Here is a 24,820-nt window from a genome sequence, read left to right as displayed (position 1 = left end):
AAAAATTAGACTCAGAATATAGAGAATTACCTAAATAGTTGTTACTAAGGCTAAAATGTTGTATACCCTAACATATTCTCCGTTAGTTTTACAGTAATTGTGTATGTGTTCTGTGGTTAAGAGCTTCACTTAACACTCTGACATTGGGAACTTTAAAATGTGTTTCACATCTGTATAAAAAACTTTTTTTTTAAAGATTTTTAAAAAATTTGAGAGAGAGCACACGTGTGTGCATGCGCATGAGAGGTGGGTGGGGCAGAGTGAGAGGGAGAAGGCAGACTCCCCCACTGAGTTGGGGGCCTGATGCAGGGCTTGATCCCAAGACCTGAGAGATCATGACCTGAACCAAAGTCAAACACTTAACCAACTGAACCACCCAGGTGCCCCTCTATAAAAACCTGGTGTTCTATTTTGTTTTGTTTTTTGACAAGATTATGCCAAAGCCCTAAACAAATTGCCTAGTTAATAGCATGTGTATGTTTGTGTATGCATGTTTATGTATTCAGTATATATTTTAGGCTTTTGTCTTCATAATAAAAAAGATAAGGTACTTGAATTTCCAAATTTTTCATTTCAAATCAAGGATCCTGTCTCTGAACTGTTTCTGAAATGACTAGTTCATAATGTTAGGCATATTTTCTAAATTCATTTGTTGAAGCTTGTTTGCTGCCTTTTAGTCTTTCTTCAGAAAAAGATTGGTAATGTTAGAGGATTCAAGAAATGATAAAGTTGAGTCAGAGTAAAGAGTATTTAAAATTACTTCGCATAAATGTACCCAGTGCAAATTACAAGAAGTACAAGGGTTTTTAGAAAATAGTCACCCCCTCATGCCTATTTCCCAGCTGTAGTTCTTAGCTGAAGAAATCATTCTTAAGTTTATGTATTTTTCTGGAGAGACTTTATATGTATATAAGCACATTTTATTCTTTTTAATATAAGTAGTAACATGAGGTCCACCTTGCTCTATAGCTTTTTTACTTAAGGACATATCTTGGAGGTTGTTCCATATTTGTATATGTAAAGCTTCCCTATTCTTTTTATATTGGTGGTTTACTGTCTGATTAACCAGATCTCTTTCGCTGTGCTTTCTTTTCTTTCTTTCTTTCTTTTTTTTTTTGTACTGTTCGAAACAATACTAATATCCTTGTAAATGTGGGGTACATTTTCTTTTTTGTTTTTAAGAGATTTTATTTGCTTATTTGTGAGAGAGAGAGAAAGAGCGAGAGAGGCAGGCTCCCTCTGAGTGAGGGAGGAGCCGGATGTGGGATTCTATTCCAGGACCCTGGGATCATGACTTGAGCCAAAGTCAGGCGCTTAACTGACTGAGCCACCTAGACCTCCCTGGGGTACATTCTTCTAAGTGGAATTTCTGAGTGTAATTTTGAGAGCTATGTTAAATTGCTCTCCATAGAGGTATACCAACTTAACAGTTTAGCATTAATGTGGTATCAGACTTTTTTCTTGGGCATTTTGCCTTTTTCTTTTGAATTAGAATGAAAATATTCATATGTAAGACCCTTTTCTGTCAACTCTTTATATGATTTTTTAAAGTGTTCTCTTGATATGTAGGAACATTTGATGTATGAAGGGAAGTCAATCCTTTGTATGTGCTGTTTGTGATAAGCATTTCCCTCATGCTGTTTTCTTTGACCTTGGTTGTGAATTTTGTCATGTAGAATGCTTTTTGTGTTCGTGCTTACAATTGCGATATAAGTATAATTTTTATCATTTGTTTTGTGTGTCGACTTAGAAAGGCCTTCCTTCTCCCTTCTGTGATAATAAAATTTTTTCCCACATTTTCTCTTTCTTACAATTAACTTCTGTTAGTGATTTTCTGTCCTTTCAGTCCTCAAATTCAGGATTTTTCCTGCTCTTTGTAAATAAGTCTAATGAGGAGTTTCAGCATACTGTAACCAATTATGGAATTAATTTGATATTATCATAATTTAGTCTGCCGTATTTCACATTTTAGTAGTTTGAGGATGATCCTTACCATTAAGTATGGCTTTTTTTTTTTTTTTTAAACCTGTAATTGCCACTTCTGGTACCAGGAAAAATGAGCTAATCGTTCTATTTTCTTCATTTTCTTCCTCCTTCTGTTCCTTCATAATGGTATACATTCTTGTGGAGGAGAATTAAAGTGCTGGCTTAGAGTAGCTGCTCCATAAATGTTTGTTGATGAATTCTGTCATTCAGCAAACAGATATATCAGAAATGTTTCTTTATGGGAAGGAGAATCTTCCTAAGTTTATAAAGTAAAATGAAACTTGAAGAAAAGTTACTTTGGTTACTTTCTGAAATATATTTGGGGCGGTGAGGGGGTTTGGAGGTGGGAGTAGGGCAGAGCAGGAGAGTGAGTTCAGTAATTTGTGTGCGAGCATATGAGAGATACTGATAGTGAACAAAAGAACGTGACTTTTTGAGGCAGAAGGATCTAGAGTTCTTTCTGTCCAGGTCTTGGCATTACTGGCTGTGTAGCTTAGGGGTAAATTACTTATCTCTGGTGAATCTGCCCTCTTTTCAGAGAACATGTTTAAGCTGACCCCAGTATATCTTTTGTTCTTTTTTTAAGTGTATCCGTTTACCTCTTTTGAACCCTTGTAACTTTGATATTTTTCTCTTGGTAAATACTTCAGGTAAATAATTTGCTTATCCCTCAACTTCCCTGATAATGGATTTGAGGGTTCACCTTTTTTCTTTTTCTTTTTAACAATTATTAACTCCCCTAGAATGTTCCTAGGAGGACTGCCCTCTTGAGCCTTTTGAAAATCTTCACTGTTTAGCACTTTGCTTTGACCACATCGGCTATTGAGTAAATGTATTTATTTGAATTCAGTTTTATTCCAATTTATTCCAGTTTGTTTGCAGTATAATTTTTTTTAAAGTTTATTTATTTATTTATTTATTTATTAGACATAGATCACAAGTAGGCAGAGAGGCAGGTAGAGAGGGAAGCAGGCTCCCTGCTGAGCAGAGAGCCTGATTCGGGACTTGATCTCAGGACCCTGAGATCATGACCTGAGCCGAAAGCAGTGGCTTAATCCACTGAGTCACCCAGGTGCCCTGCAGTATAATTCTTAATTAAAATGTACCATTACCAACCCTTATAAGAAAAAGAGTCTCTCGTAAGGTGAGTTAGAAAAAATTCCAGGGATGACTTAACCTAGTTCAGTCTTATGAGGAAAGAGAAGCTCATTGAGTAAAAATTTGTTTATAGAGTAGGGTTTATATTTTTTGGTAGTGAATTTTATATGAAAATTAAGTCTGTTCATTTTAAGTTTCACAGCTCTTGATTTATCTTGTGTATTTTACATTTTATCTTAGTAGTCTAGAAACTTGAGAATCAGAAGCATCTTTTTTCCAGTAATGCTTTTTTCTCTTTTTCTCTTTAAAATGCTTTTTGGAGGGTGAACATAGCAATTTTTATGTGTAACAGTTTTAACTATCACAGTTCTTTTTTTTTTTTTTTTTTTTTTTTTTTTAAGCAAAGTATGGATAGACTTTGAACAATTTTAAGAGGTAAACTGAGGGGGCGCCTGTGTGACTCAGTTGTTTAAGTATCCCACTCTTGATTTTGGCTCAGGTCATGATCTTAGGTTCCTGGGATTGAGCCTCTTGTCAGGTTCTGCCCTCAGCTGGGAGTCTGCTTGTGATTCTCTCCCTCTGCCCCTCCCCCATTTGCTTTTGCTTTTGCTCCCATGGTTTCTCTCTCAAATAAATACATACTTCTTAAAGATTCTATTTATTTATTTGACACATACACAGAGGGAGAGACAGCTAGAGAGGGAGCACAAGCAGGGGTAATGGTAGAGAGAGAAGCAGGCTTGCTGTTGAGCAGGGAGCAGGATGTGGGGCTTGATCCATGACCTGAGCGGAAGGCAGATGCTTAATGACTGAACTACCCTCGTGCCCCATAAATAAATATATATATATTTTTAAAGATTTTATTTATTTGACATAGAGATCACAAGTAGGCAGAGAGTCAGGCAGAGAGAGAGAGGAGGAAGCAGGCTCCCTGCTGAGCAGAGAGCCGATGTGAGGCTCGATCCCAGGACCCTAGATCGTGACCCGAGGTGAAGGCAGAGGCCTTAACTCACTGAGCCTCCCAGGTGCCCCAATTTATATTTTTTTTAAAAGGGCAAACTGAGGAGGAAAATGGTCTAAGAAAATTCCAGGTTAAACATGAAGATGAAACTTCTTAAAGGATGGAAATTTGTAATATTCTTGATTTCTTGCGGAATTTATTACTGTTACATATATGTATATTTTAAAGATTTTATTTATTTATTTGACAGAGAGAGACACAGTGAGAGAGGGGACACAGCAGAGGGAGAGGGAGAAGCAGGCTTCCCGCTGGGCAGGGAGCGGGATTGGGGGCTCAATCCCAGGACTCCAGGATCATGATTTGAGCAGAAGGCAGACTGAGCCACCCAGGCGCCCCAATATTATATTTGTCTAATCTGTAATTTTAAGTATATTGATAACAGAAGATACTGGACCTTTTTTCATGGTCCAAACTGTAAACAATTAGCCAAGCAATAGAATATTTTCCTTTAAAAAAAACAGAGTATTTTCCTTTAGACGCCATTTCCTTAGGCAAGGATTTTTTTAATTGATGTTTATTGTAGTATTTACCACCCTTTCCTGATGATCATCACTTTACATGCTGGTTTAAAACAGAATTGTAGGGGCACCTGAGTGGCTCAGTCATTAAGCGTCTACCTTCGGCTCAGGTCATGATCCTAGGGTCCTGGGATGGAGCCCCGCATTGAGCTTCCTGCCCAGCGGAAGCCTGCTTCTCCCTCTCCCCCTCCCCCTGCTTGTGTTCCCCCTTCACTGTGTCTCTATCAAATAAATAAATAAGATCTTTAAAAACAACAACAACAACAACATAATTTTAGGTCCTATTTAAGACCTGTGGTGTTGGTATAGTGGTGAGCATAGCTGCCTTCCTATTTAAGACCTGTGGAATCAGAATCTACAGGGGATGGGCTTCTTCTAGTTTTTATTAGGAAGGTCTGTAAATCCCTTAGCAGTTAATATGTGTCTACTAAATACTCTTTTTTTAAAGGTTTTTATTTATTTATTTGACACAGCGAGAGAGGGAACACAAACAGGGGGAGTGAGAGAGGGAGGAGCAGGCTTCCCACTGGGCAGGGAGCTTGATGTGGGGCTTGATCCCAGGACCCTGGGATCATGACCTGAGCCAAAGGCAGATGCTTAACGACAGCCACACAGGCGCCCCCATGTCTACTAAATATCAATAGAGATTCATTACGGTATTACAGCAATGAAAACAAAATTCAGTGGAACAAAATGTCATACAGTTTTCAAAAGATAAAATGTGACTCACAAAAGATTTAGGATGAGCATGTGTTACACACACTGATCATTTTTTAAAACTGACTTTCCCTTTATAACCTGATGCATGAAGATTATGGGACAGTTATTGTGGTATAATGTTTCTCTAGTTGGCATTTCTCAAGTTCAGACAGGCTGTGCTGCTTTGGGTTATGCATCTTTGGCTAGAATATTACAGAAGTAAAGCAGTGCTCTCTTTGCTCATTGCGTTCTGTCACTTGGCACATGATTTCAGTTTGTTCTATAACTAAGGATGTTCACTTTGATTTGTTCATTAAGGATTTCCCAGGGTATTTGCCTGACTATTTCACTGCAAAATTGTAATAAGTGGTTTTCTTTTTATCTTGGGGGTGTAGGAGGTACTTAGAAATTGTATAAATAACCACCTCTTCCTTTAACTTTTCAGTGTATGTACGCTTTTATATCTGGATTCCGGGGGTTATAATATAGCACTCTTTATTTTTATTGAAATGAAAGTCTTGTTACATGAAGTTAACCATTTTAAAACATACATTTCAGTGGCATTTAGTACATTCACACTGGTGTCAAGCCACCTTTATTAAATTCCAGTATATTTTGTCACCGAAAAAGAAAAATCTGTATCCATTTAGCAGAACTCCCCATTCCTCTCTCTCTCTCTCTGCTATCCTTAGCAAACACCGGTCTGCTTTTCATCTCTATGGATTTACTCATGGATATTTCATATAATTGGAATTGTGCAATACGTGATCTTTGGTCTGGTTTCTTTCCCTTAGCATGTTTTTGAGGTTAACCCTTTACCATTCCTTTATAATGAATATATCTATACCACATTTTGTTTATTTGTTGATTTATTGATGGACATTTGGTATACTTCCTCCTCTTGGTTATTGTAAATAGATCTGGTATTAAACACTGGTGTACAAATACTTGAATACCCATTTTCACTTCCTTTGGGTATATATCCATGTATGTATATTTATGGTATTGCTGGGTCATATGGTATATATTTAACTTTTTAACGAGTTAACTGAACTTTTCCAAATTGTGTGTGCACCAGTTTACCTTCCCACTAACAATGTACAAGCATACCAGTTTCTCCCATAATTTCATCAGTATTTGCTATATACTGTTTCTTTCCCTTGTTCTTTTTTAGTGGTGGCCGGAGATGGGGTGCCGGTGCGGGAGATGTCTGTCACGTCCTTTGCCCACTTTAAAATTCGGATGTTTGTCTTTGTTGTTGAGTTGTAAGAGTTCTTTATATATTTTTGGTACTAGACCCTTATCAGATACAATATGCAAATACTTTATGCAGTTTTTTTCATTCATTCATTTATCTGTCTTTTCAGTTTCTGGATACTATCTTTTGCCACAGAAGTTTATATTTATATGAAGGCCATTTTTTTCTATTAAATAAATAAAATTTTTTAATTGTGTCATATATAAAAATCTATGGTTCAATCCAAGATCATGAAGCTTTGCCTCCATGTTTTCTTCTGATAGCTTTGTAGTTTTAGTTTTTATACTTAGGTCTTTGATTCGTTTTGAAGTTTATTTTCATATATGTTCTGAATGGGAGTCCATTGAATATCCATTTGTCTCAGCACCATTTGTTGAAAAGACCATTCTTTCCCCCATTAAATGATATTAGTGCTTTGGTAAAAAATTAACTGACCATACATATATGACTTTATTTCTGGACTCTTAGTTCCATCCCATTGGTTTATGTATCTATCCTTATGCCATTGTGATTTTCTTTTTGTAGCTTTGTATTAAGTTTTGAAACACAGAAATGTGAGTCTTGTAACTTTATTTTCCTTAGTATTGTTTTGGATGTTTGAGATCCCTTGCAGTTGCAAATGAATTTGAGAATGGCTTCTCTGTGCAAAAAAAGATGTTGAAATTTTAATAGGTAGTATGTATATGTTACATACTTTCACTATGTGTATGTTGGTATGCTTAATGATGTCCCATAGGTCTTTTTGTAGCTGGGGTGCAGAGGTGCAAGAACATCTGTGTTCGGGGGTCCCAAACAGACTAGGTTCACCTAGTTGCCAATGCTGACAGAATCCAAAGGCAGATACGAATAGTGATGAAACGAAGGGATTTATTTCAGTGAGGCCAACACCAGGAAGACTGTGGACTAGTCACTCAAAGACTGTCTCCAAAAAGCCAAAAATACTTACAGGTTTATATAAGAAGAATGTGCGGCAAAGATGAGTTGGTATGTGCAGGTAGGTAGGCAGTGAAGGTCAAATTGATCACTATCTGGGAGTCGTTCACTGACAGAGGTGTCTTGCTAGCTCAGAATAGTCCTTATTGCCTGAGAGGGTAGTTCCTGTTCCCTTCTGGGTTTGCCCTCAGGGTCTTTCAACTGAACCAAGAGACAAGCTGGAAAGAAGAATACAGCTAGAAGGTTTGAGGTCAAAATTGAGGTTTGACTCTGTAGTTTTTTTCCCTTCCTGCCCCAGGCTGATAACTCTAATTGACCTATCTTCCACTTAATGTGATTCTTCCTTCTGTTGGCTCAGGGTCTTCCACTGCAGCTGTCTAGTGAAATTTTTATTTCACTTATTATACTTTCTGGTGCAAGAATTTGTTTGGTTTCATTCTATCTTTATTTATATTTTGTTTTCTGAGACATTGCTTTCTGTTCCTTTAGCTTTTTGTATTTAGGACAGTTGATGTCTGTGTTTCATTAGAGAGACTGCTTCATAATTTCAGTCCCCCTCCCATTAGTGGGTCGTACTTTCATATTTCTTTGAATGCTTTGTAATTTTTTTGTAGAAAATTGAGCATTTTTAATATTGTAATTTAGAGACTCTGGGAACCGAATGTTTTCCCCCTATCCTCAGGGTTTGCTTCCTGTGGGTTTGTAGTTGCATGTTTGTTCAGTGACTTTTTGAAACTATTTTTGTAAAGTCTGTGTTCTTTGTTTTGGGTAGTCTTTGAAGTCCCTGTCCCTTAGCTTGTAGTCCCTTGGCTTAGTGTTTTTTGTTGGGTTTTTCAGATACTATTTTAGTAAAATTTAAAAGTTAATGCAAAAAAATCCATGATGAACAAAATATAAAAGTTTATCATCAGGATCAGTATGTTGTCTAAAGATGACAGATCTTTTCACACACAGGTCAAACAAGGAACCAACTCAGTGCTCGCAGCACAGCTGAGACAGGTTGCAACCTTTTATAAGACTTGACTAAAGGTTCATAAATTTTACAGAAAGTAATTTTAGTGCAGTCCAATAGCAGTTTTATTTCTGTTGTCCATGGATACTGCTGCTCTGAGAGCTCTTCGGATAAGATCCCACTTTTACCTTTACCATGTTCCTCTAGTGTTTTGTTGCCCATGCATGCCCACAGCCAAGAAGGGATAGAAAGTTAAAATGTAACTCTCCCTGTCTTTGCCCATTAGGTCTGTGTTAGGGCATTTCTTCAATGATTAGCCACAATGTTTATAACAGTCTTAGTCTTCATTTCCTGTTTTCTTTGACTCTTAAAATCAATCTGAGGTGAAAGTAGAGGGTCTTCTCAGAGTGTTTGTTTGTTTGTTTGTTTGTTTTTAGCGTGTGTCTTGTTCTGGGCATATGTGTGGTTTTCTAAGCCTCTTGTTAGAAGGGAGTTCTTTGCAGTGTCTTAATTTCCCAAAGAAAATTGTCTCTTGGCCTTTCTTTCCATGCTTTGGGTGTGCTCTTGTTCACTCAGTTATAAACCTTTGTCCCAGGGAGGTGGAGGAGGTTCATGCACCTTAGACTGTTTTGAAGGAAAATGCCTTTAGCATAGCAGCTTTTCCTTCCATGTTAGGTAAAACAGTACTTCTTGCCATTCCTTAGGTAGCCCCCAGACAGGTTTTATACAGACAGACATAATTCTGTAAGAATAAGTTCTACAGGGCTCATAATCATTATTTGGACATTTCCTTGCTTTTCGCTAAGATAAAATATTCTAGGCTTATTTGAATTTTTCAAAGCCCTGATTTTGGTGTAGTGGAAATCTGTTTTTCGAAGTCAAGATCCGAGGAGCTCCTGGTTGGCTCAGGTCAGTTAAGTATCTGCCTTCAGCTCTGGTCATGATCCCAGGGTCCTGGGATGGAGCCCTTCATCAGGCTCCCTTCTCAGTGGGGATCCTGCTTCTCTTCCTCCACCTGCCACTCCCCCTGTTTGTGTGTGTGCATTTGCTCTCTAAAATAAATAAAATCTTTAAAAAAGCCAAGATTCTGTGTTATGTATGCTTATTTATTGGAGTCACTATGCTCATACCCTCTCGTTGTGGAGTTGGGAGAGGTATATATACATAAATACTACCTTTGTATGGTATATGTGAATGTAAGTATTTTAATATTATTAATATATGATTGTGAATTAATCATTAATCTTACTGATAGAGTACAGTACCACAAAATTCGCTCTGGTTTTCACCCTTTTTGTTCCTACTGTGTTCTTTGACAGAATGAAACTTAGCTTTCATTATTCTAAATACTTACTTGATTATTTCCCCTGTATATAATGATGTTCTGTTGTAGCCACTGCCACCATCATGTGTGGACACCCATCTCTCCCTGCTTAGCATCTTGACTTTTCTCACTGGTTCTCCCTATCCCCCCGTGGATGCCTTTCTCACTTTTTTGGGCTCAGTGCCCCATCCCTGGCTGTCCCTCTGCCTGAATACCCTTCCTTACCCTGCTTTGACACTGACATCTTGTGCTGGGCCACTCCCAGATGTTGATACCCTTTCATCCTTGCTCTGACTTTAACAGTCTGGAACCCTCTTGTGTTTCCTTATGTAAATGGCTTTAGTCCTGAATCAGGAAGAGGAAGACCCACTTTTTAAATGAAATCTATTAATACATTAAACTACGCTTATATGAAAGGAGCATTTCACAGGCTTATTTTCAAGAGAACTGAAGTTGAATTTGAATAGTTGTCTTCCGGTTCTTACTTATGAAGGATTTTGAGCAGTTTGGCTAAATGAAAAACCACCTTTTTAAAGGATTTTATGTAGATGATTTGGCAAGCAAGGGTAGTTGTCTTTTTAGAACTTTAATAGTTTTCAAGTTGAAAGGTAAGTAGTAGTTTCTAAATTTTAGTGAAGAGAAGAGAGTCTGATGTTAACTTGTCAAAGTCATCCAGCCTAGTAAGTGGTTGAGTTGGTTTGAATCCAGGACCATTGGACTGTGAAGCCTGTTCTTTCATAAAAATCTGCCTTAATTAGTTAAAATGCCTTAACCTGTTGGTTGATGATGTATGTTTTTGACGGGCTTTGTGATTTTTTAAAGTTTTTGGTATCTGAAATGTAAACCATTATAAATATGTTTGATGTTCATTCTGATGAAATTTGAGTTTCTCATTGAAAACGTTAAACAAACTTCGTGGCTTCAGAAGTCAAAACATTATAGGAAATAAGAAATACCTTACTATTTGTGTACTTTTTGCCAAAGTGCATTTTTCTTTTTTCTTTTTTTAAAGATTTTTATTTATTTGTCAGAGAGAGAGAGAGGGAGAGAGCAAGCACAGGCAGACAGAGTGGCAGGCAGAGGCAGAGGGAGAAGCAGGCTCCCTGCTGAGCAAAGAGCCCAATGTGGGACTTTATCCCAGGAGGCCGGAATCATTACCTGAGCCGGAGGCAGCCACTTAACCAACTGAGCCACCCAGGCGTCCCAAAGTGCATTTTTCAATCTGAAGAACTCTGTTTTGGATTTTTCGTTACCAGTGATTTTTTTTTTTTAAAGTGAGGCACATGCACTTGTACAGTACACATGTACAGTATTTTTCAGAACCAGTTTTCCCCTTAGGAATTTTCTTATAGTTGATGTTTTAGACTTCAAGCATTTATTCATGAATGGGTTGTAAATAGATTGAGATTGAAATTAGGATTTTCATGCTATCAGCAATTAAAATCTTCACTGTTTATGTCCATATGGTAACATCAGACCTTATAACAGAATCTGGTGGAAGATTCCTGATAACCCAGAGTTACCGTTAATAGGACTGCTAATTTGCACCCCCCCTTCCTGGCAGTCTCCTGTAAGTCCCCTTTGATAATACAAATTTTTTATGATACATACAATTTTTTTTTTAAAAGATTTTATTTATTTGACAGAGAGAGATCACATGTAGGCAGACAGGCAGGCAGAGAGAGAGAGAGGAGGAAGCAGTCTCCCTGCTGAGCAGGGAGCCCGATGCGGGACTCGATCCCAGGACCCTGAGATCATGACCTGAGCCGAAGGCAGCGGCTTAACCCACTGAGCCGCCCAGGCGCCTGATACATACAAACAAATTTTTGATGAGTGTATTTCTGATATTCTTGTTTGTATTAGTCTGTGTTAAAAAACAATTCATCGAGTAAATTTAAACAACAAATTGATTTTATTCAATGTTTTATGAATGGGGCAGCATCCTGTCTGTCAAATAGAAAGGAGCTCCAAGGAGCTGTACGCATGGGAGGCAGAAGGGGCCAGGGACAAGGAAGAAGTGGATTGATTACCTCATCTTTCATTGGGAAATGGTGGAGGGGGTCTGTCAGGTGATTACCTCACTACTGCTGACCAGGAAATTACAGACTGACCAGTTAAGATTTCATTTTTGAGAGGGTTGTGGTTTTTTGTTTTTGTTTTTGTTTTTTTAATAATTGTTTGAGAGAGAGCGAGCTTGTTGTGAGGGAGCGGTAGGGGAGGGGCAGAGGGAGAGGAAGAAGCATTAGACTCCCTGCTGAGCAGGGAGCTGGACACGAGTCTGGATCCGAGTCTGGATGCGAGGACCCTGGGATCATGATCTTAGCAGAAGGTAGATGCTTAACCATCTGAGCCACTCATGTGCCCCCTTTTCTGGGAGGGTCTTAAAGTGTAATCAGATTAGGTATTAAGTCTTGGTTGATGCGGGGCTTAGGAGAGGTCACACAGTTTGGGGCCTTTTGTTTTGTTTTAACGTTTGTTAGGGAAGTCGTAAGAAAATACTGCAAACTGAGTGGGTTAAGTAGATTGATTTTGTCATAGTTTCGGAAGCTCAAATTCCGAGATCAAGATGACAGCATGTTTGGCTTCCTCTGAGACCTCTCTCCTTAGCTTACGGATGGCCACCTTCTTGCTGCCTCTTCACGTGGTCTCTTTTTTGTGCAGTCTTGGTGTCTCAATGCGTTCCAATTTCCTTCTCCTACAAGGACACAGGATTGGAATGGGGCCCTTCCTGACGACCTTATTTAAGTTAATCATCTCATTAAAGCCTTTATCTCTATATATGGTTCTGTTTAGAGGTGGGGCAGTTGCCACCTGGATGTATGAATTTGTGTGTTGGCGGGGAGGCACAGTTCTGCTCCTAATATTAGACAGGGAAAGGAAGATAGAATATGGTTGGCACCAAGTGTAGTTAAAAGAAAGTGATAGGGTGGTACTTTTCAAAGTTTAACTTGGCTTTATATAGGTAAGGGGTAAAATTTCTTCTATCCTTCTAGATTCCCCGGCTTGGGGCCCTGTAAATTACACTGACAAAAGAAAGATTAAACAAGAAAAAAACAAATGGAAGTTTATTAGAGTGTGCTCCTACCTCCCAGTAACTCAGGGGTGGTTAGAATTTGCCAACTCTTTACCTAATTACATGGGGGGCAGGGAAGGGTACTTCATGGAAAAACAGATGACTTTTTGGAAAGATACAGGTAAATGGGCCCTTAGAAGAATTGATGGGAGAAATGATAGTTTGTGGCAGTGTCTGGGTGTGGTGCTGATTTTGTGTGTATATCGGTAGGGAAGAGTTGCTTCAGGGGAGGAGACTGATAAATTCTTTCTGGAGGCTCTGCTTTTCGATAGATAAGGAATTGCAGGAATTAAAATGCCTTCTGCTCAAAACTATTCTTACATTAAAGTATCATATTTTGGGGTGCCCTATGGTGATTTCTTCATACTATAAATGCCTTAATATTAGCTAATAGTGTTCTTTACTTTTTTTCAGAACATGAAAATGTTTCCCATTAGGTTTTCATACTTTATTTTTTCAAAACTAAAATTAAAAATTCTAAAGACATTGCAGAAATGCATAGGTAAGATTAGTGATTTGACCCTAGGGATTGTTTTTAGTTTATAAGTTATCACTTGACTGTTGTTTAAAGTGATAAACTTTATTTTAGAATCTCGTCAATGTCTGTCTTTTTATTTCGTACAACCTGTAAAAACGGTTTTCCATTTCCATTTAGTTATTGAAACTTATTTTAAGAGTTTCCAACAAAAACTTGTTTAAGAGTGACATCCTATTACATACATCGCAAAGGAGCTTAGTAACTTCATGTCAAAAGATAATGAAAATAACATTTAGTTTCCATTTTAATTTCTGAAGACTTCAAAATGTACTGTAAGATGGTAGTAGAATTAGAGCTTATAGAGTGCCTGAATTTTTATGTGGTTTATTTTAATTGGGTACACTCAACATTTGTCTCATAAATGTATTACTGGAATTGGTTGTCTCAGGTTACTCAGATTGTATCAAGGTTTTCCCACCTTCTGCTCGTGGCTCGTATAAGCTTATATACCATTTAAACATTTTCATTACTGTGTTAACCTTTTGTATCCGGCCATTATATAAATAGAATATTTCTATAATATTTGAGAATTTTTCTTGGAAGTATTTTAGCAAGTTGGTAGGATGTTAAAGGATTGTGTCATAGAAAATATTTGAGGGGCGCCTGGGTGGCTCAGTTGTTAAGCGTCTGCCTTGGGCTCGGGTCATGATGCAGGGTCCTGGGATGGAGCCCTGCATCAGGCTCCCTGCTTACCAGGAAGCCTGCTTCTCCGTCTCCTACTCCCCCTTGCTTGTGTTCCCTCTCTCGCTGTGTCTCTCTCTGTCAAATAAATAAAATCTTTAAAATAAAAATAAAGAATTTGGAAAAGGGAAGATTAACAATGGCATTATTTTGTTTTTTAAAAATTTCACTTTTGAGATTATGCAGTTGTAAATATAAAACATTTGTTACTAATAAGCTCAGACATTATGATGCACAGAAAATTTGATTCCTTCACTGATTGATAGTCTTAAGCTTTGTATTGAATACTGTTGGGGCGCCTGGGTGGCTTAGTAGTTAGGTATCTGCCTCTTGCTCGGGTCTTGATCTGGGTCCTGGGATCAAGCCTCATATTGGGCTTCTTTCTCAACGGGAGCCTGCTTCCCCCCTCCCTCTGCCAGCTGCTCCCCGTGGTTGTACTTTCTCTCTCTCGCAAATAAACAAATAAAATCTTAAAAAAAAAAAAAATGAGTATAGTTGTTCAGTTGGCTTCTGCCTTACTTTAAAAAAAAAAAAAAAAAACAACCAAAAAACTTCTATGAAGTTGCTGTTTAAGATTGGGCTGGAAATTTGAAACTTACTGATGTAGTTGATAGAAGTTCCCAAAAAGTTAAATTTAGAATGCAGAAAAGCTCTAGTGCCTAAAATATTTGATACCCATTGTGATGATTATAATTAAAAAACAATGAACCTTTTCATTATGGAAATTTTCAGACATACATGTAACTAGAGAAAAGTATATTTACATATCTCCTTGTACTATCTATCATTTATAACGTGCAGCCTTTTTTCAGTTATCCCCATTTAGCATTATCTGGTTTTTAAAACAGATTCCAGATGTATCAGTGTAATTTAATTGTAAAGGCTTCAGTCTTTTATTTACTACCATCACACTCCCATTGTCACATCTAAAATCAGTAATAATTTCTTAATGTCATTAAGTGTTCTGTTCATGTTTAAATTTTTGATTGATTCCTAATTTTCATTTTCTAAAGGATGGTTGATTGGAGTAAGGATCTCTGTAAGGCCCACATGTGTTTGATCTGCATATTGAAAGCCATTTATTTGTCGAGGGGGAAAAAAAACGATGATTTCATCTATCAAGTATCCTCTGATATATATGGATTTGCTGGATTACTTCCCTCAGATTTCCTTTAATTTGTTTCTCTGTGTTGAACTTTGTGAAAGTTAGATCAGATTTCAGGTTCCATCTGGGGTGGGGGTGAGGGTACATTATAGATGGTGTAATGTGCATCCTAATTTGTCACATCTGGAGACACTTGATGTCTCTATGTGTGATGAAACCATTGTAATTAGAAAAAATAAGGCTTACTGAGACTATTTGTAGTGAAATTAACCAATATTAAGTATGCACTTTGATTTTTAAAGGTTTTATTTATGTATTTGACAGAGAGAGCACCAGTAGGCAGAGAGACAGGCAGATGGTGGGGAGGGAGAAGCTCCCTGCTGAGCAGAGAGCCTGACACCTGACACGGGGCTCAATCCCAGGACCCTGAGATCATGACCTGAGCCAAAGGCAGAGGCTTAACCCACTGAGCCACCCAGGCACCCCAGCAATTTGATTTTTGACAGATGGTGTACATTTTGATAACCACAATCAAGATAAAACCCCATTACCTCAAGAATAACCTTCCCTTTGCATTCATACCCCTAGCCCACAGGCCCTCTCCCCTCCTTGTGCACTCCAGTGATTTAGTTTTTGTTCTGTTTTTGCCTATTTTAGAATTTCATTATAATTGGAATCTTAGAGTAGTAAAATCATTGTCATTTAGAAGAGATAGAGCATGAGAAGATAATTTTGGCAAGGAGCTCCAGGTCTAATTTCTTTGCATTTTTATATGACAGGGACTTGCCATGAGGTGTTGAAGCCTTGTTTCACTGAGTTGGAGAGACTGGACCTAAATGGCGCAGCATGACTTTGCTCCAGCCTGGCTTAATTTTCCTACTCCACCATCATCAACAAAGGTATTCCTTCTTGTATTTTTGTCTTTGTGTCTGCTTCTCATTTGTTCTTGTACACAAATGTAGTTGAAACAAGAAGCCTTAATATTTTTGTGGAGAAAATTTTCTTGTATTATCATCTAAGTTATTTAAGTTATAAAAGTGACTTTTTCCATCACCGTACTGTACCATTTATTTCAGTTGTCTTCTGTACTAACCGAGTTCCACACATTTTGATGCAAAACCAAGGCAAACCTGTTAGATACATTGCATCTTAACTTTATACCATTCTTAGATAACTTGGTTTACTTCCTGTTCTGTAGGTAATACATGAAAAGAAAATTCCAAGGGTTTTTGAGGTCTTTGCTTCTACCCAGAAGATTTCCTTTTCAGACAAATAAGACGTTGAATGGCACATCACTAAAATTTCAAGAGTGATGAAAACTTTGCAACATTGTTATAAATCATCCTCAGTAATCTAATAAATGTTCATTTTACTTGAAAATAAAAGCAGTAGTTTGTGTAAGACTTGCTAAGCATTGCAGTTATCTTCCACTTAAAGACTTGGTAAGACAGAGAGACCTTGAACCGGTTAGACTCAATGTAACTGGCTTAATAGCTGTCTTTGACTTTGTTTTTTCCATAGCGCAGAGGAATCAAGGGAGTCTTGATTATGTTTACCTGTTTTTTGTTTGTTTGTTTGTTTAAATAGACTTTATTTACTTATTTGTCAGAGAGAGAGTGCGAGCCCACGCAAGCAGGCAGGGTGGCAGGCAGAGGCAAGAGAGAAGCAGGCTCTCCACTGAGCAAGGAGCCCGGTGCGGGACTTGATCCCAGGGCTCTCTGATCATGACCTGAGCCGAAGGCAGCAGTTTAACTGACTGAGCCAGCCAGGTGTCCTAATCTGTTTGCCTGTTAATCATGCTTTACCATGCTAAAGAGTTCATTTAGGATCTTTTGTGGGTATAGGCAGTTCTTAAGAAAAAACTTGTTAAAAACAACTTTTTTTTTTTTTTAAATTTATTTATTTGGCAGAGATCACAAGTAGGCAGAGAGAGGAGGAAGCCGACTCCCTGCTGAGCAGAGAGCCTGATGCGGGACTCAGTCCCAGGACCCTGAGATCATGACCTGAGCCAAAGGCAGCGGCTTAACCCATTGAGCCACCCAGGCACCCTTAAAAGAACAATTTTTATAATTTGGAAAGTCCTTCCCCAGTAAGGATTTGTCACATCATAATAAATTGGCCCAAGTTTTGGCCCATAATTTTGTACAGATGGATTCTCTGGAAGGTTAATTGACTTGCCTGTTTTTCATAGAATTACTGTGAGCCTAAACTAGAATCCAGGATGTATTTCTTACTCTGTACTCTTTACATAGAACTCATTTTGGAATGCTGTCAAATGATTAAATATCTCATTTCATAGCCTGTGCAGTGGGATTTGCAATTGTTCGAAAATGATGACTTAAATTGATTAAACTGAGATCACTTCTTAGAGTTTCTCTGGTTGCTCCTTTTCCCCTGAGGTGTAGGTCTTTGCAATTTACTTCCCCTTCCTGATTTCCTTGTAAACCAAGCTGCTCTAATCCAGCCCTCTAGCAGGCTTTTTTTTTTTTTTTCAGGCCTACTTAAGAGCTTGACTTAAATGAGTTTCCTGCTACCTGCCTCTCTTTTTCTTTCTGTCTACTTTATTTGAAATAGGTATGAGTTGTTTTCATTTTCAAGTGGATTGATAAAAAATTAGCAATACATGGAAAGTTGGTTACAAAACACAAGATTGAGAATAATTTTTGTCTTCATTCAGATGTTAATCTGAGGTTGATTAAGATGTACTCTTGATTTAAGATTAACTGTTTATGTGATGAAATCCTTATTTCCAGAATGTGACCCTTGATCTGGATGTAGGTCTTCATGAATGATGATTTTGAGAATTGGGATTGCCACCTCTAAATCTGTTCTGATCTGTTCTGAATTACCTACAGGAAATGGTATTTATTTGAACTCTTAACTAACAGTACTTGAAATTCTTTCTTTAGACCTTACCCAATGTAATTTTGATAAATACAGACTTTTTAGTAATAACTTCTTACACCTTCCTTCTTAACCTTTCATGTCTCCAAATTACTATTCATAGGTTCTCATTCATAATTAACCTTTTGTTTTCTATTAGGGCCCTTTTAATCTTACCTGAATAAATGGAACAGACATTAATTTACCGTGGGGTTCTCTATTTCAGTGTAATGGAAGTTTTTATTTATTGTTCGAAGATATGAGGACTTGCAATAAAAAGTAAAAATACTTTTAGAAGTACACTTTAGTAGTTTTCTGAGGTGTGTAGAATTTTAGCCCCATCATGTGGTGAAATTTTAAACTGCATGTGGTTGATTATATGCGGCATAGGGCATTGACATTTGAGCTATTAGCTAATAAAAAGTAAATTTTAGGGGCGCCTGGGTGGCTTAGGGGCTTAGTGGGTTAAGTTTCTGCCTTCAGCTCAGGTAATGATCTCAGGGTCCTGGGATCGAGCCCTACATCGGGCTCTCTGTTCAGCAGGGAACCTGTTTCTCCCTCTCTTTCTGCCTGCCTCCCTGCCTACATGTAATCTCTGTCAAATAAATACAATCTTTTTTTAAAAAAGTATACTTTACATAATATTTTGTATACACATAGGTATCTGATATTTTCTTGTGTGGTCTTCTATTTAAATCTAGTAGAGGGGCTCCTGGGTTGCTCAGTGGGTAAAGCCTTTGGCTCAGGTCATGATCTCAAGAGTCCTGGGGCTGAGCCCTGATGGGCTCTCTGCTCAGCAGGGAGCCTGCTTCCCCCTCTCTCTGACTACCTCTCTGCCTACTTGTTATCTCTCTCTCTTTCTCTCAAATAAAGAAATAAAATATTTATTTTTAAAAATAAAATCTTAAAAAAATAAGTCTATTAGAAAATGTAAATTGCTACTGATACTATCATCCTTTGATTGTCAGTTGCATTTTGGGTAATAACATTTTTATTATTGAAGCAGTACTGAACTGAAATGGTTGTAGGTACTGGAAAAGTTTAAATACCTCATTTTAGATGTTTCTCCTTCTGGCCATCTTACCCTCGGAAGGGTGATAAATCGATTCTTGTAATCGGGTTGAGGTATCATGTTGAGGTATCCTTTTATAGTATTGTTAGAAGAAGGACGATTCCTGGGACACCTGCAGCTTATTTGGAAAAGCTTGTAACTCTTGGTCTTGGGGTAGTGAACTCAAGCACCAACCACGTCGGTTGTGTGGAGCCTACTTAGGAAAAAAAAGGGAGGGGGGAGGTGGTTGATTCCAGGGGCGTGATACTAAAAGAGCAAATATGGGTGTGGTACGACATAGAAGATACAGAAATTTTTATTCTTTTTAAGTACAAAGGAATACAGACTTGTTATGATGACATTCCACTACAGTAAATTCATACTCATAGTCAATATTCTGTAATTACCTTTATGGCTAGAGTGTAGCATTAGTGCATTATGGATTCTTTCAAGGTAACATCTAAAAAATAGTAATTGATATTTTCCCAAATTTTAAAAAAATAATGTTTAAACAGTGTTGGCTTGCTTTGAAAAAGTGTATTTAAAGTCCAGGCTAAGAGAAGATCTGAAAATTCAGTCAGCACTGGTAGTGGAGTTCATTGAAATTTCTTGTTTACTACACATAGAATTTTTGTTAACTAGAGATTCATACTGTGGGCATCCAAGAAAAAATGCTAAATTATTTTTTAAAGGAATCCAGAAAAAGATTTTAATTATGTAAAGGGATAAAGACGATAAAGGAATAGAGAGAGGGTCTCTTTCTTGCTCATGGTAATAATCTGTTTTTTTGAGTCATCATGTACCAGTGATTGTATAAAACCGTTCATGTGAATGCTAACAAAAAACACAAGAGGTAAATTCTTGTTTTCTGTCTCCCATATACAAAGGTGGGAACTGAGGTTGAGAGAGGTAAGTAATATGCTCCAAAGTGCTGGAGCTAGGATAGGAATCCATGTGTGCCTGACATTAATGTTTATCAATTTAATAAATTTTTTTCCTCAACTGTTAGGTAGTAGATTGATTTTCAGAAGTGAATATTAGGATGCTTTTATGCATACAACAGAATGTATTTTTATCCTGGTTTGGATAATGAAATTTTTTTTCACTTTAGAGATGGCATCTCCAGTATCTATCATCACTGCATACAGATCTGTGTAATCTTTTACACTGCATACAGCATGTGTAATCTTTTATTGAGTGGATCTACATGGATTATTTAGTTTACCAGTTAATGGACTAAGCTGCAGGATTGTACATGCATCTCTTGAATACTTTTGTAGGATAAATTCTTAGAATCAGTGGATAAGAGGATTTGTACATTTTGGTAGGTAATGTCTAATAGCTCTCAGAAAGGTTGTATTGGGGTGCCTGGGTAGTTTAGTTGGTTAAGTGTCCTACTCTTGATTTCAGTTCAGGTCTTGATCTCCAGGTCCTGAGTTCATGCTCTAGGTTGGGCTCCTACTTAAAAAAAAAAAAAAAAAAAGTTATACATATTTATAATCCCATCAGAATTTTAGGAGGGGGCTCATGTTCTCAGTTTCGGCAGTACTGGATGTTTTCACATTTTTTCATCTATGCAGTTAGATGACAAATGGTACTTAATTATTTTGCATTTTTAAATAATGGTTGAGTATATTTTGGTGTTAGGTTTCTTAAGAACTGCTTGTCATGTAATCTGTTTCTTAGTGATTTCATAATAGCTCTTTTCACATTGGGACATTTGTTTGCTGTATATATTGCAAATATATTTGCTTTGGTAATTTGTAATTTGCTTATTTGTTTTGGTAAATTTTTTTTAAAGTTTTTGATTTCTACTCCAGTATAGTTAATATACATTGTTAAATTAGTTTCAGGTGTACAGTGTAGTGATTCAGCAGTTCTCAACATGTTTTGATGATTCTTTACAAAACCTTGTTGAAAGTTTTAATGAAACCTACAAAGGATAGATTATAATTAAGTGAATGCTTATTAAACATCAAGACAGTCCTACCTTAACATTCTTCTATATTAGCTTTTATTTCTTCTGGAGGTAAAGCATTATGTATATATTGAAGTCTAGTGTCTTATTTCTTCACAGTCCTTTCTCTTCATTTTTCCCCGGAGGTATTCTCAGGGTATGTGTTCTTATAACTACATTTGTGAATGTTAAATAGTAATGTTTCGTATGTTTTATCTTTTACATTCATTGTGTCTTTGAGATTTTCTTGCCCCATGTTGATATCCACAAATGTAAGCTCTGTAACCATCTTAAAACTCTGTGTGGTAAAAACAAAAACAAAAAACCTCTGTGGTATCCTGTTTTGTTTATCTGTACTACATTTTATTTGTTCATTTAAGTTTAGATTGTTTATAATATTAAAGTTTTGGCTACTATAGAGAAATTTTGCACTGAATATTCTTATGATATATCTCCCTGACACATGGGTAATAATTTTTTAGGCCACTGCTCCTCACACTTTAATGGATAAGAAAATAATCTGGGGGGGCGCCTGCGTGGCTCAGTTGGTTAAGCAGCTGCCTTCGGCTCAGGCCATGGTTCCAGGGTCCTGGGATCGAGCCCCACATCGGGCTTCCTGTTCAGCAGAGAGCCTGCTTCTCTCTCTCCCTCTGCCTGCTGCTCTGCTTACTTGTGCTCTCTACCTCTCTGTCAAATAAATAAATAAAATCTTAAAAAAAAAAAAAGAAAATAATCTGGGAATTTTGTTAAAGTGCAGATTCTTATTTCATTAGTTCTTGGAGAGGGCCCAAGTTATAACAGTCTTCAAAGTGATGTTGATTTTGCTTGTTTGTAGACAACAGTTTCAGCAGAAGTCCCCAATGTAGATTGAGAAAAAAAAAATTGCTGGGACTTCGTTAGATATTGCTAAATTCTTCATCTACATGGTGTACTGACTTATACTCCTGAATGCTCCATATAACTATTCTCTTTAAATGCTTGCCAAAACTTTGTTAAATTATCACAGTCAACTTTTTTGCCAATCTTTGTCATAAAGTGTGTTTTCACTCTTTCTTGAACATCAAATTACATTTCTGTGAAACGCCACTTTGTATCTTCGTTACTTCTTTTGGATTCCTTTTCTTTTCACATCAGGACAATATACCTCTCTATACATGTATATATGTATTACATATATGTATGCACATACATCATTTTTAACATCTTTAAAGTTACAGTGTTTTTGGTTTTGCATATATAATTCATTGGGTGTATTCAAGTATTCTGTAGTACTTGTTGGCTGTTTTAAATAATACTTACTTACTTAATTTATTTTTTATTAAGTAAACTCTATATCCAGCATGGGTCTTAAGCTCCAACCAATGAGCCAGCCGAGTGCCTCTAAGTGATAGCTTTATTACTGGGGTGTGTGGCTGGCTCAGTTGGTAGAGCATGGGATTCTTAATCTTAGGATTGTGAGTTCAAGCCCCAGATGGGGCATAGTGTTTACTTAAAAAAATAATAAAAAGCTTTATTATTAAGTCTTTGTTACAGATCTACCTTTTTAGCCTTATTTCTTATTCTTACATTATTGTGTGTCTGAAGGGTCTACCAAGCCAACATAGATGCTGGCAGGAGACATGAGACTCCTGGATCAAGGGCCAAGAACTTCATTACTTAATAGCATGACAAGCAGAATAAGCATGATGTTGGTTTTTCATGCCCCGCCCCCAAACCTTTGGTAGTTGACATGGAAGGGTCCAGGTGGATGCCACACTTGGTGCTGCATGGGGAAATCTACTGCATTTGTAATAAGCCTGCTTTTTGTCCCAGAGAAGGATATTACCTATAATCCTTCAAACGTTGCTCACTGCAGACATAAACCTGAGAAATGGGCCATACAAAGAGCAGTGAAGGCCTTACATTCTTGGCATATAAGAAGACTGGAAAAAAATGCTCAGGGCCCCTGATGGTTTGCCTGTCCCAACAATGAACCCATCAGCCCTACATGTTCTTGGCCAAACTTGGATTTTCATATGATTATACCACTCTGTCAGCCACTTTGATTATTCTGACCAAGGCTAAAACCAAATCCATTTAATTGATTATTCTAACCAAGGCTAAAATCAAATGCAATTAATTGTTTCATATAGCATTTAATTAAGGCTTCTGTTAACATCCCAAATAGCAGGGTAAGGCCAGGATCTAGCTGGTGGTGAGCAGATCCTAGAGGGGACAGGTAGGTGTTTCTTTGTTTTGTTTTGTTTTGTTTTTCTTCCAGCCAGCCAGTGTGTGGTCTAAGGCTTCTCTGTTACCAATTGAAATCCACTCAAGAGAGTTTATACTGACCTGATTTTTGGTATCATTAACCTACAATTATAAGGACAATAGATGGGCCAAAAACCAGCTCTCAACCTCCTAGAAGCTAGCCTGTGGCTTATTTTCCCCACACATAAAAACATTGCGCCTGAAGGGGCACAGCTCATTTTAGTTAGGGATTTGTTGATTTGGATTACTATTATTTGATTTGGATTACATTTTGATATTATTTACATATTATTTGATTATTTGATTACATGATTTGGATTACTATTAGATTAGTTTGGTCAAGAATCATGGATTCAAGAATTTAGCCATTACTTGCAGCATCATTTGCCATATATAGCATAACTAGACCGGTCAGGTGTTAGGAGAATCATGAATTTTTATCATTCAGAATGCACTCAGGTTGTGCTGTTTTGTTTGGTTTTGCTTTTTTAAAGATTTTATTTATTTATTTGACAGAGAGTACAAGCAAGGGGAGTGGCAGGCAGAGGGTGAGGGAGAGGCAGGCTCCCTATTGAACAGAGAGCCTGTTGCAGGGCTCAGTCCCAGGACCCTGGGATCATGACCTGAGCTGAAGGCAGATGCTTCACTGACTAAGCTACCCAGTTGCCCCCTGGTTGTGCTGGTTTAGGTGTTTTTACACATTCACATTCAGGAGCTGCTCTTGACATCAAGCACAGGAGAATAGTTAGGGACTGTTTATGGTCACATGAATTTTTCCGATTTCAGAGTATATGAGGATGGCACGTTTAGCAGTGGATCAGTGTTTTCTCCACCTTCTGTATGATTCAGGCAGTGGTGCTGGTTCTAGGAGATAGAGCATTGTCTCTTTACTTCCTGTACTTTCTGGAGTCAAAGATGTTCCCTCTATGCTAGAGTTTTTTCTTTCTATACCCATGAATTTGGTGTATTTTATTTGGATAGCTGACTTCACTTAAAGAAAAATTCCGTACTCACACCCAGATTTTTTATCTGGAAGAGCTGGATCCAAGTGGAATAAGGACATTTTTACATAACTGCAGGGACCAATTATAATACTCACCCTAGTCCACATTGGACACTGTACTGAGTACTTGGTGAGAAGTGTACTGAAGCAAATGGTCACTATTTTCCTATATAGGACCATGTCCCACCAAAAAGCGAATCCAGATGCCCAAACCAGATTGAATTCATTGTTTCTTTTCGGCCAAACCATCACTTTGAGAGGTAGCTTGGCCTGCAGTTTCTCTTAGGGGGAAGAAACATCATGTCAGGAGATAATCAAGGCAAAATTCTGGTATTTCAAAAATAGGTCTGTATAATTCATAACTTCACTTTCTAAAAAAATTTTTTAATCCTAACCACTACCTAAGAAGTGGCTAAGGAGAGATGATCTCTTTGGGTATGCTGCATTCGTTGACCAGAGTGTCTCATTAAAATGTGTGAAGAGGGGTGCCTGG

The 24,820-nt window shown here is 37.5% G+C and overlaps 1 protein-coding gene across 7 annotated transcripts in view; it reads left to right on the top strand.

Annotated features, from left to right (window-relative positions):
* The window catches only part of GPBP1 (GC-rich promoter binding protein 1), a 76,807-nt gene that overhangs the window by 15,975 nt on the left and 36,012 nt on the right, over positions 1–24,820 (top strand). For all 7 annotated transcript variants that reach the window (XM_032336187.1, XM_032336186.1, XM_032336189.1 and 4 more), the window contains exon 3: positions 15,966–16,085. In XM_032336187.1, coding sequence (XP_032192078.1) covers positions 16,023–16,085 — 63 coding nt within the window. In that variant the 5' untranslated portion in view covers positions 15,966–16,022. The remainder of the gene's footprint in view (positions 1–15,965; positions 16,086–24,820) is intronic.

The sequence above is a fragment of the Mustela erminea genome, chromosome 3 (assembly GCF_009829155.1).
Source record: "Mustela erminea isolate mMusErm1 chromosome 3, mMusErm1.Pri, whole genome shotgun sequence".
Lineage (NCBI taxonomy): Eukaryota > Metazoa > Chordata > Mammalia > Carnivora > Mustelidae > Mustela > Mustela erminea.
The sequence above is the reverse complement of the archived record's forward strand: the minus strand, read 5'-3'. Positions and strand labels throughout refer to the sequence as shown.